Below are 17,813 nucleotides of genomic sequence, written 5' to 3'. Positions count from 1 at the left end.
TAAACCACCAGGCTTTGCCATGTTATCATTACACATACACCACAAGGCTTTCTTTATTGTTACATGTAAACCACCAGGCTTTGTTATATTTACACATAAACCACCAGGTTTTGTTATATTTGCACATAAACCACCAGGCTTTGTTATATTTGCACATAAACCACCAGGCTTTGTTATATTTGCACATAAACCACAAGGCTTTGTTACTGTTACACATAAACCACCAGACTTTGTTATATTTACACATAAACCACCAGGCTTTGTTATATTTACACATAAACCACCAGGCTTTGTTATATTTACACATAAACCACCAGGCTTTGTTATTGTTACACATAAACTACAAGCTTTTGTTATTGTTACACATAAACCAGCAGGCTTTGTTACTGTTACACATAAACCAGCAGGCTTTGATTTGTTACTGTTACACATAAACCACCAGGCTTTGTTACATTTACACATAAACCAACAGGCTTTGATTTGTTACTGTTACACATAAACCACCAGGCTTTGTTACTGTTACACATAAACCACCAGGCTTTGATTTGTTACTGTTACACATAAACCAACAGGCTTTGATTTGTTACTGTTACACATAAACCACCAGGCTTTGTTACTGTTACACATAAACCACCAGGCTTTGATTTGTTACTGTTACACAGAAACCACAAGGCTTGTTATTTCTACACATATACCACCAGGCTTTGTTATTATTACACACACAGACAAAACGCTTTGTCAGTGTTACACCATTACTACGGCACATAAACCAACACACCTTCTTCATATAATTCAAAACCCAAACCCAAAATTAAAAAAAACAAAACATTATGAAATAAGGAAATCTGCGTGCTTTTCTTTTCAGGGAATGCACACAGGAACAATGTAAGATCAAAAAAACAACAACAAGAAACGGGGTTGAACCAACCAGAGCAAACATGCCTGACAGACCCACTTACCCCAAACAGAAGGGATGGGAATGGTGTCAGCTTGTTCATGTTGATGGTCGCCAGGAAACCAGGAAGATGGCCATTGCGGGCGCCCACGAAAAAAAGCCTGTGTAATTAACACACAGAACAACAGTTTTAAGCAGCAGCATTCTCAAAAAATGCAATCGGTACATAATCGACTGGGCATACCAAAAAAGAACACTGTTGCAAGCACATGCAAAAAAATAAAAACTCTTAACAACAACAAAAAAAAAGAACAGCTTGCAAAAACAAAAAGACCTACCATCCTAAAATATTTTTAAAAATTTAAAATGCACAAGACCACAATCACTAAATCAGAAATGATTTCTAAAAAGTACCTCTTTTCTGTTAAAGTGCAAAGACATTTTTTTTTTTCACACAAAAAACTAACAACCAAAAAAATTCCATGTTATGTATTTCCCCCTCTCACATGATGTCTAAATCAGATTACTCTAAGTCAGCATCAATGCATCCTAAAATCACAACTCTTTCAGGGCACTCAGCACCACTCTTCACAGTTGCCATTTACAACCCCATCCCCAACCTTACTGCACCAGATACGCTTAACCGTTTAAACCCTTAACTCACTCAGTACGGCCAGTCCTCTCTTCTCATCTACACAGACCCCTTGGATGTCCAGTGGGTGTCTGAATGACCCAACCTTTAGCTTCCGTCGTCAGAATTGTGGTAATCTTTGTCAACATTCACCTCTTCAGTATAAGAGCCTTCCGCTTGCAATATTTTGATGATGGTAATTGGGGTGAAATGCTGTTAACGTCGTCTCTTTCGCCATTCGTATGGAGAGAGTTAAAATAAGGAGAAAGATAAGGGATCTTGTGAAACAAGAAATGACTACTGATATCAAAACTCTATCTGCAACAGCAAAGAACCTCCCCACCCTGCCTCCAACCACCACAAAAACTTAAGCCTGTTATCATACAACTAAAAAAACTGAAAAAGAACTATTTAATAAAGATTAAAAACCAAGAAAAAAGAACAACAACAAAAACTAAAAAAAAGGAGAAAAAAACAAAGAAAAAGGACTGTTCCAGATACTGCTGAAGAAAGCTAAAGCATCACACTAAAACTGAATCTTAATAATCAAACTGAACGTTCTATTGATAAGAAACACTTGCGAACAAGCTGACTTTCCAACCAGCTGATCACCTGCAAAACCCCTATGTGACACTGTCGCCAGACTTTCAAAAATGTAAGAAGTGTCAACTCCATGAGTTTCCAAAAAGGGGCCAACACCTTTGCTTGAAGAGATGAATACAGTGCTATTAAGTCTGAACAGTCGTCACATGTGACAACACGTTTAGCATCATAATCAAAGGGTACAGACAGCATCATAATCAAAGGGTACAGACCGCAGCATAATCAAAGGGTACAGACCGCATCATAATCAAAGGGTACAGACAGCATCATAATCAAAGGGTACAGACCGCATCATAATCAAAGGGTACAGACAGCATCATAATCAAAGGGTACAGACCGCAACGTGACACATCCCTGCAGGGTGGGTGCAACAGGTGAGTGGTTTAAACACTGCAATCTCAATCTGAGAGTCCTAGGTTTGAATCCTAGGTCACAGCACCTGCTGGGCTGGTTAAAGACGCTTCCAGTCTCCCAGGTCTGCAGATGTGCAGATCAGCTAGTACCCCCTTAATATGAACACCGCATGCAGATAAAATGTGATGGTAAACAACATATCCAGCATCATACCCCTGAAACTGGGAATATGGCTGCCTACAATGCAGGGTAAAAAAAAAAAAAATTTTTAAAAAGAAAAAAAAATGCAAGTAACAGCCCACTCCTATATGAGACTGAACACGATAGGTGCAGCCCTCAAATGCAGTAGATCACATTACTGCAGTTCCTGTGTAGTGGTGGGCTAGTGGTGACATGTCCGCCCAGGAAGCGAGGAAATATGACAGCATGGTATCAAAACCTCCTCTAGACCTTGAGTGATGGTCTTGTCATTTGGAGGAGATGGTAAACCTAGAAAGCAAGAGAATCTGAGCGCACAGCATCAAAACCCACACATGCCAGTACTTTCTCCCTCCTCCACTAGACACTGAGTGGTGGTCTGGACGCCAGTCGTTCAGATGAGACGATAAACCACCAAGGTTCCATGCGTAGTATACACTTAGGTTATTTAAAAGAACCCACAGCAACAACGAAAGGGCTGTCACTAGTGAAATGCTACAGAAAAATCCACTTTGATAGGAAACAAATACACATGCAGGCACAAATAAAGGGGAAAAAAAGGTGGAGTTGCACTACAGCAACACACTCTCCCTGGAGACAGCAACCCAAATTTCATACAGAAAAATCAATTATCAATATATATAATACACTGCAAGATAAAAAAAAAAAGGCCATGCCTGTAACAGAACCACTCACTCATACATGAGTGACTGTGTGAGTTGCAGCCCTGAAACACAAAAGATGACACGACTGCAGTTTACCGTCTAACCCCACCCGCTCACCTGGAAGAGGTGAATATGGCACCGTTCAGCCCGCCAAAGGTGGAGCAGGCGACGAAAAGGGGCATCACCCAGGACATGACGCCCAGCGTGCGGTCTGCAAATGTCTGGCGGAAAAAGAAAGAAAGAAAAAAAAAGAAAAAACGTGTCAAACTGATGCTGTCACTGCTGCTGCATTCAGAACCTGTGAGAAGGATCAGCAATTTTTCTGAAAGTTGGTTAAATGTACTATGAACTACTTGCTTTTACTATCGCGCTCTCTCTCTCTTTCTCTGTCTCTTGGTGTCTCTCTGTCTTTCTTAATCTAAAAAAAAAACCACACACACAGAAACTGAAAACACAACCACCAACAAAAAAAAAAGTACCTTCCAAAAGATCAAAGTCTGTTCATATATCCTTTATTTGAAATGATGTTCCAAGTCCAAGTCCTTTATCCTGCGATTATTCATAACAGCAATCTATAGTACTGTACTAGTGTGTATAGATTTGGTTTTTCCACTTCTATGTCCTCATGTGCTCTTGTGTGGTTTAATGCACTACTGTATACGTATTGTCTCATGTGAGGCGCTTAGAGCCCATTATTTGAGGAGTTTGCGCCATATAAGTACAATATATTATTATCATCATCATTATTATTATTATTATTATTATTATTATTATTATTATCCAGTCTGTATAATATATCTATATGATTATACATCTCATATATCTCTCTATATGCTTCACTTGTCATGTACAATACATACAGCAACACCATTGCAAGAAAGAGCACACACAAATTAGCATCTGGACAGTGCCGTTGGTATCAAACCCCACATCAACAGACAAAAACTAAATACCATGATATTACAAAACAAAAAAAGGGGGTGGGGTGGGCGGGGGGCAAGATTAACTTTTTTTTTAAAGTCTGTACACACACTTTTATACACGTAAACAAGATATGAAGATTGCGTTCTTGATCATTTTAGACAACAAACAAAATATACAGCATCCAGTTTCAGTTTCAGTTTCAGTAGCTCAAGGAGGCGTCACTGCGTTCGGACAAATCCATATACGCTACACCACATCTGCCAAGCAGATGCCTGACCAGCAGCATAACCCAACGCGCTTAGTCAGGCCTTGAGAAAAAAAAAAGTGAATAAATTATAGATAAGCTTACATAAATAAATAAATAAATAATAATTATGATATATAAAAAAAAAAGAAAAAAGGTAGTAGTAATGAAAAAAAAAAAAAATCTATGAACCCACACCTGTATAATTGATTCACAGAATTTGGATAATAACACAGCTCACCACTGCCACAGCATCTGAGGCGATCATCTCCGCTGGCGACAGAACAGCAAAGTACGCCACGTTGGCCAAAAGATAAATAATCGTCACCATTGGTAGCGATATCATGATGGCACGCGGTAAATTCCTGAAACAACCACAATGATTGTTTGATTTATCAGTAACAAAAAATTTCCTATGAATGAAAATGTCAATGAAGCAAAGGCAGAGAAATGTCAAGCAAAAAAAAAAAATCTGTTGTTTCAAGTAAGACAATAGCTCAGAACACCAGACTGCTACTACCTTGCAATTCCCATTGGCTTTTATGTTTGTGAACGTAAGAGATGCAGAAAAATGAACTCTGAAAATTCTCTTTCCCATTACTACATACCTGTAAGTTTGTCATTTTTCTTTCTTTCTTTTTTTTCTTTTTTTAATTCATTCCTATTATCTAAACTGGTAATTTGCACAGATTAGCTTCAAAATAAACTGCAATAACACACACACACACACACACACACACAAGCATGAGCAAAAAATCCTCCAACTTTATTATTCTCAGGAACAAACAATCACAGACATCCATTTATATAAAGTGCTAAGTCCTCTTTGTCTCTACTGCCGTCAACATGACAAGTTCAATTTTAAAATACAACAAACATCTGCTGCACTCAAATCAAAATATCTGAAAAACTTTTAAAACATTTTTTTCATCAAAGTCTTCAACAAGTACATTACTTCCAAATAAATCCCAAAATGAAAATTTTACATTCATACTTACTTGTATGGATCTTTTAGTTCCTCTGTAACAAAATTCAGGTAATTCCTGAAAAAAAAAAAAATCCAAAATGGATGTTCATTTAATATTGTGCAAGAAATCACAATAATTATTATCAAATCATGGGGGGAACATTTAAAACACAAACTTTCCTTACCGTCAATCCAAACATTGCCTTCAATATCATTCATGACAATAAAGAACTGTCAGGAATGTCAACCTAATAATGAAATAATCATCAGATGTGTATTTCCTTTACTTTATTTATTTTTTAAAATATATTTTTTATGTCAATCTAGTGTATTATCAGCAAATTTCTTTTCTTTAGAACAATTAGTTTAGCAAAAATGTTCAATATGGCAGTCCTGTCTATTATCAGCAAATCTAATAGCTAATACAATAGCTTGATGTGCACGTCCTTTATTTTAGTGCTATTAGTACAGAGAATAATAATAAAATGAAACAAAAAACAACATTACTGTGTCAGGTTTGTGTATTATCAGCAAATAATGATATAACAGTCTACTGTGAATGTCCTTTTCTTTGGAACTACTAGTGTAAAAAAAAAAAAAAATCTTTGCTCAATATGTCTAATCATCAGCAAATCAAATAATGATACAACAGTCTAATGTCATTGATATCTTCTTAAGTACTATTAGTTAAAATATATATATATATATAATTTCAAATATTGTTCAATTTAAGTTTTGTGTGTTATTATCCTAACACAAGGCTGCGAACATTAAATAAAGCAAAGAGTAGTTTCAAAATAAACCTAAAGAAACCCCTCAAAACAGTTAGCTGGAAGACAAGTATCCAACCCGTTTTCCCATGCACATGAAGAGGAGGAAGGTGGAAGGTGGCATGATGGTTAAAACGCTCAGCTGCCTAAACAGAGAGTCCATGAGGGTGTGGGTTCGGATCCCGCTCTCGCCCTTTCTCCCAAGTGAAAGTGACTGGAAAATCAAACTGAGCGCCTGGTCTTTCGGATGAGACGATAAACCAAGGTCTCATGTGCAGCACGCACTTGGAGAACTGGAAAAGAACCCATGGCAACGAGTGTTGTCCTCTGGCTAAATTATGTAAAAAGAAATCCACTCTGATAGCTACACACATGTATAAGCATTGCACTCAAGGCCTTGGGTTATGCTGCAGTCAGGCATCTGCCTAGCAGATTTGGTGTCGCATACATGGATTTGTCCGAATGCAGTGACGCCTCCTTGTGAAACTGAAACTGAAGACAATGAAAAGAAGACGGAAACAAAAAGGATCTGTATCCAGTCTCACTCACCAACCAGAGTAGGAGAACAAGCCCGAGTAGAAGGCCAGCGCAAAGTGCCCGGGGTCGGTCGTGGAACCCTCAAACGCATTCTGGAAACTTTCCGTGGACCCTGTTCAAAAGCAAGAATATCCCACTTCATTGTAATAATTTTCACTGATTTATACAACAGAACCGAAAGTGAAACATGCATGTGTAGCCGTGTACCGAGTGGTTCTAATAGGGTACGGCACAAAAGACTTAACTAATGATTATTGACTGAATTAAAGGATAGAGGAGAATTCCCGCGCACAGGCCAGGAACATATAGGGGCCAGTCACAAATGGGTTTTTCTATTGTTTTATTTACGATAGTTGTGTAGAGAAAACTAAGAAGACATTAAGGAGAAGGTGTAAGAAGAGAAAACTAAGAAGAGAAGACAACTAGGAGAAGAAGGCAGTGCCTGGAATGACACAAATAAATGTCATTAGCACAACATGTCGGCACAAGTGAATAATAAAGCACATGTATACATCTTACAGTGAAAGATTACCACTTGGTATTGCATATGTGTGAAGACCAAACACTGACATCAAATGACATTTCTAATACATTTAAATAGTGCAGGTAAAGTGATTGAAGTTATGCTGATTTAGTGAAAGTACACTGACAGTATAGATTAGCTAAAGCTTATACTGTGTCAAAGTGACTCAAATGAATCAGTTCATCATGTAGCACTATACTGGAGTAAGCCGTATAGGAGAGTGCATGATAACTAAATTACAATTAACAGACTGATACATATCAGGTGGTTTTAACCAGTAACTGATATAAACCCAACACTATCTTGTAATCATGACAGAATACTACACACATCTTAGAGTACAGAGAATCAGTGAAACACTACTTCATCAGTGACAGCAAATGAGAACGAATGCATCATATGCACAAACTATTAGTGTCCAGAGACGTCACTGACTGTGACGTTAAGAAGAATCAAATGAACACTGCTCCAAGCATATGACGACATGGCAATTATTTAGATCAATCATAGCCGAGCTGTGACTAACATGTCAAAGCAATAACTGAACAAAGCAATAACTGAACATACTCATACGAACACAAGTACTGTGTCGAACAATACAATTTACAAATCAACACATTCTACACACTAGTACTTACAGCGATACATAGCAAGATGTTAGCTGTTGTGAGAACACACACAACACACACTCACACTGCCTGCGACGCAGCAAGAGAGAGAGAGAGAGAGAAGCTCTGGTCAGATGACAGACCAGATATGAAATGACCACTCATCACTCACTGTGCCAATTTATGCAGGTTAAGCGGACTACAAAGACAGTCACGTGTGCTGCAAAGCAGATTGGCACTAATCTGGCCAAATCCGACCACAACTGTGTTTCTGACAAGGTGTTCAGTGACAGATTTCTAAATGATTCCTGAACCGATTTACCTCAGATAAGTTGCAAAAGAAAGAGCTCAACACCTACTTTATAATGAGTATACATTGAAGTGTTGGTTATTTAAGATAAATTTATAACCTTAATTTAAGTCACCTGAACAGGGTCAGTTTTAACGAGCTCGTCGCTGAAAATTACAAACTGCGTTAAATCAGTTTAACGTAGGCAAACACAAATGGAATAGACTTAAAGAAGGAATTGCGATGATTCTGCCAGTATATAATACTTGTAGCTTACTGATCTGACAAAAGAAATATGAATTAATTTCCGTGAAGCAGAAACACAAATTCCAGCTCAGCCAACAGCGTACTGCAACGCAACACTGGTCAAGCCGTGAGTAGGTTGTCTGGCGAGGAGGACAAAATAATGTAAGTGGCTTTGCGTTCGAATTGGGAGTGATGTCACACATTCTGTGCGTGGGTTAGTTGGGAAAAACGTCGTCTGATGTAGCTCGTGTGTGAGCAGTTTTGGAGCAAGCATAGCGCGCTTGGTCACACATGTATATAATTATGCACACAGAAACACACATACAAGCAGGGTTCTATCTTTGGCAGTACATTCTGTACCACTGGTGCAGGGTGTTAAAAACAAAACAAAAAAACACCTCGCCCCCCAAAAAAAATGAAGACTAGGGATTACAAGGTGTACTGATCTTTATCATGTGGGTGGATCAATCTGCTTTCATTTTGTACCAAAATGTGTCATCTGCCTGAGCATCTGGAAGAAATTTTCTTTTAATTCAGCTTCAGTTTCTCAAAGAGGCATCACTGCGTTTAGAAAATCCATGTATACTACACAACATCTGCTACTAGTGCCTGACCGGCAGCATTGAGTGAATGCATATATATTTGTGTATCTCTTAAAGCGGATTTCCTCAATGGAATTTTGCCAACGGACAACATTTTTGTTGCGTTGGGTTTTTTTGGGTTTTTTTTCAGTGTGTTAAGTGCATGCTGCACGAGGGACCTCAGTTTATCATCTCATCCAAATGACTAGACACTCAGTTTAATTTTTCAGTCAAATTTGGGAGAAAGGGCGAGAGCAGGATTCAAAACCAGACCCTCATGGGCTCTATATTGGTAGATGAGTGTCTTAACCATTCTGCCACCTTCCCCTGAAACTGAATTTTTTTTAATGCTATTAATGACTTGTTCCAGCACAGGCAATCTGATTGGTTCGTCTGTTGCCCTTTCTGGTGGCATAGCCACTGAATTTCATTGTTTCTGTTATTCTTACCTCCATTAAATCTACCTTCCACACTTGTACACGCTGCACATATTTTTACCCAAATAATAGCAGATCTATCTGATCACTCAAATCAAGTCAAACACAACAACAGGAATGACACTGACATGCAGAGTGTACAGGCAAGTGTCAACATAAAATGCAGACATAACACAAAATCCTTGTGTCATACAACTTCTCCCAAGCCCACCCTTTCACCTCTCTCTTTCAGCTGGCAGGGGTCGTGTGACCTCTGCTCTCTCCCACCAATCTCAAATCACTCATGAAATTCAATCAGCTGTAAAAAGCGCCTTTTTCAGCTGCACTTTCCTTTTGACAAATGATATTCAGCAGTCACTGACAACATGAAGCTTCCCCAAAGAGAATGAACAAGAAGAGAAGAAGAGCAGGTCTAAAGTTCTCTCTTCCTTGACACATTTATTTACCACTTCAACCAGGATTTTTCTTATCATCTTCGATGTTTGCCTGCCATTGTACTGCCTTGTTGCTTGCTTTGCTTGCAAGCGAGTGTGTGTGTGTGTGTGTGTGTGTGTGTGTGTGTGTGTTTCGTTAATGCTTATGTTTGGAGAGGGGGGGAGGGGACAGAGAGAGAGAGAGAGTGTGTGTGTGGACATGTGGATGTGTGGATCATGTGTATGCTTGTGTGTGGATGTGCAAATTGTGCGTGTGTGTGTGTGTGTGTGGTTGTGTGTGTGTGATTATATGGGTATGTTTGTGTGGGAAGGGGGTAGCTGGGGAGAGGGACAGAGTTCTAATACAAAATATGGTGACTGAACAGACATACCTCTTAATGTTAAGAGCACAATCTCTTCAAATATGGAAGTGCACACATGCACACACAAATATTGCATACACATTTAACTCAGAAAAATATAAGAACAGAATCAAAGAAAAAACAAGACAGGTTTTCCTATTCTGTGAAAGAGCAAGCAAAAGATTGAGGGAACATGTGTGCAAGTAAGCGTGTATGTGGATGTGTGTGAATATAAGTGTCCTGTGTGTGCATGTAAGAGAGAGAGAGAGAGAGAGAGAGAGAGAGAGAGAGAGAGAGAGAGAGAGAGAGAGAGAGAATGAATGAATGAATGAATAATTTTTATTTTCTGAGGGTAATAGATTAAGCATATATGCTTTTTTTCATCCAGCCCTCGAAAACAAATACATAACAGCAAAACGAAAAAGAAAAAAGAGGGAAAAGTGAAAAAAAAAAACAAGAGAAAAATCATGGAAATACGAGAAGAAGAAAAGAAGATAGTTACACAGCTAGATGGAAAGAGACAGACAAAGATATACAGACATACAAATAGACAGGCAGGGAGAGCGACGAGAGAGAGAGAGAGAGGGAGGGAGAGGGAGGGAGGAGGGAGAGAGGGAGGGAGGGAGAGGGAGGGAGGGAGGGAGAGAGGGAGGGAGGGAGAGGGAGGGAGGGAGAGGGAGAGAGAGAGAGGGGGAGAGAGAGAGAGGGAGAGGGAGAGAGAGAGGGGGAGAGAGGGAGGGAGGGAGGGAGAGAGAGAGAGAGGGAGGGAGAGAGAGAGGGGGGAGGGAGAGGGAGGGAGAGAGAGAGGGACGGAGAGAGTGAGAGAAGCAAGCAAAGGATTGGGGGAACATGCACGCACGTAAGCGTATATGTGGATATGTGTGTATATGAGCGTCCATGTGCATGTGTGCAAGAGAGAGAGGGAGAGAGAGAGAGAGAGAGAGAGAGAGAGGAAGAGAGAGAGAGAAAGAGAGAGGTTTCTGTCCCTGTCTCACAGGTAATTATCTTGAAATGTCACTCTGAGCTGTGAAAACTGCTGGTGACACAGGAAGGAAAGAGTGGCACTGATACAATGTGACTCTCTGCTACTGTACTGTACTGTACTGTACTGAATCATTCTGTTCTGCACTGAACTGTATTGTACAGTGACACAAAATGACTTTCCACAACTCTGCTGTCCTGTCCTGTCCTGTCCCATCCTGTCCTGTCCTGTATCAGTCTGTTATTTACTGCACTGAACTGCATTGTACCATGCTTACAGCGACACAAAATGACTTTCCACAACTAGTAACTCTGCTGTCCTGTCCTGTCCTGTCCCATCCTGTCCTGTCCTGTATCAGTCTGTTATTTACTGCACTGAACTGCATTGTACCATGCTTACAGCGACACAAAATTACTTTCCACACAACTCTGCTGTCCTGTCCTGTCCTGTCCTGTATCAGTCTGTTATTTACTGCACTGAACTGCATTGTACCATGCTTACAGCGACACAAAATTACTTTCCACACAACTCTGCTGTCCTGTCCTGTCCTGTCCTTTACTGTAATGAACTGCACTGAAGTGTCCTGTCCTGCACTGTACTTTTTTCAAAAATTTATCTTATAATTGTCGTCTTCTCTTCTTCTCCTTCTTTTTCCCCCCTTCTCCAATCATAATTATGCCTTCTATTTATCTTTTACTACAAATATTTTTTCATGTACTCACGTACTTGTTTATTTTGCTGTATTATTCAATTCTATTCATGTTACTTATGATTTACACAAATGAAACCAAGGAATGGCTCTCAAGGCCTGTCAGTGAGTTGGATTCATGTGACGATCAGGCATCTTTTTTTTTTCTTTTCTTTCTAGTAGGTGTGGTGTAGCAAGTATGGATTGATAGTCTGCATGCTTTGACTTCTCCTTGAAACTAACACTTGAGTCTTCCACACAGTGACTGCATTTTGCATTTAGATGAGAAACAAAGTCTTGTTTATCATTTACCTGTGTTCCTTTGCTGCTACTTCAGACTGTAATTTTCTGCCACAGGTTGCTCCAGCACGAACAGTCGCACACACACACACACACACACACACAAACACACACACACGCACACACACACACACACACATATATATATATATATATATATATATATATATATATATATATATATATATATATATATATATATATATATATATATATATATGAGTCTTACACACAGCGGCTGCATTTTTGCATTTGGACAAGAAACAAGTCTTGTTTATCATTTACCTGCGTTCCTTTGCTGCTACTTCAGATTGTAATTTTCTGCCACAGGTTGCTCCAGCACAAACAGTCACATGCGTGTGCACACACACACACACACACACATATATATATAGAAAGAGAGAGATACACACATACATATACATATATATATATATATGTATGAATCATACACAAACACACACATATTCCATATCACATACACACAGCACCACCTAAACACAAAATATCATATTTACATGACATTCAACATTTAGTTTAAACTTCTCTAATGAAAAGGAAATAGATCTCTATGTTATTCAAGTGGTGTGCACTGCAGAAAATTTTCAGTTAGGTACCAATCTCCATTCAATCGTCTGTTCCTTACATTCTCATTTTCAGTGTCATTTTATTACTATTTTCAGTCTCCACTGTATTCTAAAAACTTCCCTTCTATGTATATTTCAATTGTTTTTTGTCTGTTTTGGGGGTTTGTTTGTTTTTTTTGCCTACATATCTATTTTTCTTAAATCTTTTAATTTCATTTTTGTTCGCTGTGTTCACATATACATACATTTTTTTTTTTATATCAGAATTAGGCAGATTTTCAAGGCCTGACCAGCACAATGGGTGTATCACTGTATGTGTATGTCAGGCACCTGGACTTCAGTGTGTTCCAGTGTTCATCAGTGATCAGGGTTCGATGGCCCCCGTTCCAGCGTGGTGCATGCTGTGTCCTTGGGAAAGGCACAGGCACTTGACTCCCGATCTTCCTCACCCTCACTCCACCCATGTTTGAACAGGTACCTGGCTGCTGCCACAGAGGCTGAAGCTTGACACGCCCTTGACAGTCAACAGGACTTCACTGTCCCCAATGGCCACAAAAAGGCTATGGGGACCTTTCAACCCCTTGAGTGCCCCAGGATGGAAATTTCTGTCTGCATCACTGTGGGAATTTTCCTATCACAAAATCATCGCCTTCATGTGAAATCTATAATAACTGGGTGGTGTCTTCATTTTTTTTTCCTTTCTGAAAAAAAGTATAGATGTTATAATATACTTTCTAACAGCAGCAATACATTTGTGCGAAGTTGTCAGAATTGGGTAGTGTCTTCATTTTTCCCTTCGGGAAAATAGAGGTTATAATATACTTTCTAACAGTAGTTTGCATGCTAAAATGTTTCTTTTAATTATTACCCTCTGTGTGACCAAAACATCCCTCGGCAAACTATTGTCCCTGAGCATGAAATAGGCTTGGCACTGAAAGGGTTAACACTGGACACATGTGAGATAGAACTTTATGATTTATTCCCAGTCATTTCACCTGCCCTTGCTCTTCCTTTGCAGGGGACGGCGCTGGGAGATGAACTTTCTTTGGGGAATGAGTGTGCAGGGAGTTCAAAACTCAACAATGCCAAACACATGTGACTGACCAAAGAAGATTTTAATGGTGCCAAAAACAGACAGGTCACTGACCAAATGAAGATTTTAATGGTGCCCAAAACAGAAAGGTCACTGACCAAAAGAAGACTTTAATGGTGCCCAAAACAGAAAGGTCACTTTCCGAAGTAGATTTTTAAAATGCCAAAATGAGAAAGGTAACTGACCGAAGCCGATTTTAACAACACTGAAAACAGACAGGTCACTGACAAAGCATATTTTAATGATGCCGAGAAACAGACAGATGACTGACTGAAGCATATTCTAATGATGCCAAGAAACAGACAGGTTACTGACAAAGCAGATATCAAAGATGCCAAACACACGTCACTGACCAAAGCAGACTTCAACGTCTCCAAACTACAGACAGGTGACAGACCAAAGAAGACCTTAACAATGCCAAACACAGACAAGTGACAGACCAAAGAAGACTTTAACAATGTCAAACACAGACAAGTGACAGACCAAAGAAGACTTTAACAATGTCAAACACAGACAGGTGACAGACCAAAGACCTCAACAATGCCAAACACAGACAGGTGACAGACCAAAGAAGACTTTAACAATGTCAAACACAGACAGGTGACAGACCAAAGACCTCAACAATGCCAAACACAGACAGGTGACAGACCAAAGAAGACTTTAACAATGTCAAACACAGACAGGTGACAGACCAAAGAAGACTTTAACACTGTCAAACACAGACAGGTGACAGACCAAAGAAGACTTCAACAATGCCAAACACAGACAGGTGACAGACCAAAGAAGACTTTAACAATGCCAAACACAGACAGGTGACAGACCAAAGAAGACTTCAACAATGCCCAACACAGACAGGTGACAGACCAAAGAAGACTTTAACAATGCCAAACACAGACAGGTGACAGACCAAAGAAGACTTTAACACTGTCAAACACAGACAGGTGACAGACCAAAGAAGACTTTAGCAATGCCAAACACAGACAGGTGACAGACCAAAGACTTTAACAATGCCAAACACAGACAGGTGACAGACCAAAGACTTTAACAATGCCAACACAGACAGGTGACAGACCAAAGATTTTAACAATGTCAAACACAGACAGGTGACAGACCAAAGACTTTAACAATGCCAACACAGACAGGTGACAGACCAAAGATTTTAACAATGTCAAACACAGACAGGTGACAGACCAAAGACGACTTTAACAATGCCAAACACAGACAGGTGACATACCAAAGACTTTAACAATGCCAAACACAGACAGGTGACAGACCAAAGACTTTAACAATGCCAACACAGGCAGGTGACAGACCAAAAAGACTTTAACAATGCCAACACAGACATGTGACAGACCAAAGAAGACTTTAACAATGCCAAACACAGACAGGTGACAGACCAAAGACTTTAACAATGCCAAACACAGACAGGTGACAGACCAAACACTTTAACAATGCCAAACACAGACAGGTGACAGACCAAAGAAGACTTTAACAATGCCAAACACAGACAGGTGACAGACCAAAGAAGACTTTAACAATGCCAAACACAGACAGGTGACAGACCAAAGACTTTAACAATGCCAAACACAGACAGGTGACAGACCAAAGACTTTAACAATGCCAAACACAGACAGGTGACAGACCAAAGGAGACTTTAACAATGTCAAACACAGACAGGTGACAGACCAAAGGAGACTTTAACAATGTCAAACACAGACAGGTGACAGACCAAAGGAGACTTTAACAATGCCAAACACAGACAGGTGACAGACCAAACACTTTAACAATGCCAAACGCAGACAGGTGACAGACCAAAGACTTTAACAATGCCAAACACAGACAGGTGACAGACCAAAGAAGACTTTAACAATGACAAACACAGACAGGTGACAGACCAAAGACTTTAACAATGCCCAACACAGACAGGTGACAGACCAAAGACTTTAACAATGCCAACACAGACAGGTGACAGACCAAAGAAGACTTTAACAATGCCAAACACAGACAGGTGACAGACCAAAGAAGACTTTAACAATGCCAACACAGACAGGTGACAGACCAAAGAACACTTTAACAATGCCCAACACAGACAGGTAACAGACCAAAGACTTTAACAGTGTCAAACACAGACAGGTGACAGACCAAAGAAGACTTTAAGAATGCTAACACAGACAGGTGACAGACCAAAGACTTTAACAATGCCAAACACAGACAGGTGACAGACCAAAGACTTTAACAGTGTCAAACACAGACAGGTGACAGATCAAAAAAGACTTTAACAATGCCAAACACAGACAGGTGACAGACCAAAGACCTCAACAATGCCAAACACAGACAGGTGACAGACCAAAGAAGACTTTAACAATGCCAAACACAGACAGGTGACAGACCAAAGAAGACTTTAACAATGCTAACACAGACAGGTGACAGACCAAAGAAGACTTTAACAATGCCAAACACAGACAGGTAACAGACCAAAGAAGACTTTAACAATGTCAAACACAGACAGGTGACAGACCAAAGACCTCAACAATGCCGAACACAGACAGGTGACAGACCAAAGAAGACTTTAACAATGTCAAACAGACAGGTGACAGACCAAAGAAGACTTTAACAATGCCCAACACAGACAGGTGACAGATCAAAGACTTTAACAATGCCAACACAGACAGGTGACAGACCAAAGAAGACTTTAACAATGCCAAACACAGACAGGTGACAGACCAAAGAAGACTTTAACAATGCCAAACACAGACAGGTGACAGATCAAAGAAGACTTTAACAAGTCAAACACAGACAGGTGACAGACCAAAGACCTCAACAATGCCAAACACAGACAGGTGACAGACCAAAGAAGACTTTAACAATGTCAAACACAGACAGGTGACAGACCAAAGACCTCAACAATGCCAAACACAGACAGGTGACAGACCAAAGAAGACTTTAACAATGTCAAACACAGACAGGTGACAGACCAAAGACTTTAACAATGCCAAACACAGACAGGTGACAGACCAAAGAAGACTTTAACAATGCCAGCACAGACAGGTGACACACCAAAGAAGACTTTAACAATGTCAAACACAGACAGGTGACAGATCAAAGAAGACTTTAACAATGTCAAACACAGACAGGTGACAGATCAAAAAAGACTTTAACAATGTCAAACACAGACAGGTGACAGACCAAAGACCTCAACAATGCCAAACACAGACAGGTGACAGACCAAAGAAGACTTTAACAATGTCAAACACAGACAGGTGACAGACCAAAGAAGACTTTAACAATGCCAACACAGACAGGTGACAGACCAAAGAAGACTTTAACAATGCCAAACACAGACAGGTGACAGACCAAAGACTTTAACAATGCTAACACAGACAGGTGACGACCAAAGAAGACTTTAACACTGTCAAACACAGACAGGTGACAGACCAAAGAAGACTTTAACAATGTCAAACACAGACAGGTGACAGACCAAAGAAGACTTTAACAATGCCAAACACACAGGTCACTGACCGAAGCAGATTTCAACAATGTCAGAAACAGAAAGCTGACTGACCGTAGCACATTTTAACGATGCCGGTGATGATGATGATGATGAGGGCGAAGACCTTGGTACAGGTGAAGATGTCCTGGACCCGTGTCGCCCACTTCACATTGGTGCAGTTGATGAACGTCAGCAGAGCTGCAAACACACACACACACACACACACACACACATTGTCAAAGGCAAGAACACACACATCGTCAAAGTCAAGAACACACACAGACACACACACACACACACTCACATTGTAAAAGACACACAGGCAGGCAGGTAGGCATACAGGCAGGCAAACACAAGTGCACACAGAGAGAGAGAGAGTGAGAGAGAGAGAGAGAGAGAGAGAGAGAGAGAGAGAGAGAGAGAGAG

The 17,813-nt window shown here is 40.0% G+C and overlaps 1 protein-coding gene across 1 annotated transcript in view; it reads right to left on the bottom strand.

The window, feature by feature from the left end:
- Positions 1 to 17,813, bottom strand: part of LOC143285767 (Y+L amino acid transporter 2-like) — a 40,068-nt gene that overhangs the window by 7,859 nt on the left and 14,396 nt on the right. The window contains exons 2-7 of the mRNA XM_076593185.1: positions 17,460 to 17,585; positions 6,801 to 6,900; positions 5,513 to 5,557; positions 4,756 to 4,879; positions 3,464 to 3,567; positions 960 to 1,056 (exon numbers count right to left, since the gene is read on the bottom strand). Coding sequence (XP_076449300.1) covers positions 960 to 1,056; positions 3,464 to 3,567; positions 4,756 to 4,879; positions 5,513 to 5,557; positions 6,801 to 6,900; positions 17,460 to 17,585 — 596 coding nt within the window. The remainder of the gene's footprint in view (positions 1 to 959; positions 1,057 to 3,463; positions 3,568 to 4,755; positions 4,880 to 5,512; positions 5,558 to 6,800; positions 6,901 to 17,459; positions 17,586 to 17,813) is intronic.

The sequence above is a fragment of the Babylonia areolata genome, chromosome 9 (assembly GCF_041734735.1).
Source record: "Babylonia areolata isolate BAREFJ2019XMU chromosome 9, ASM4173473v1, whole genome shotgun sequence".
Classification (NCBI taxonomy): Eukaryota; Metazoa; Mollusca; class Gastropoda; order Neogastropoda; family Buccinidae; genus Babylonia; species Babylonia areolata.
This window is presented reverse-complemented; position numbering and strand designations above follow the sequence as displayed.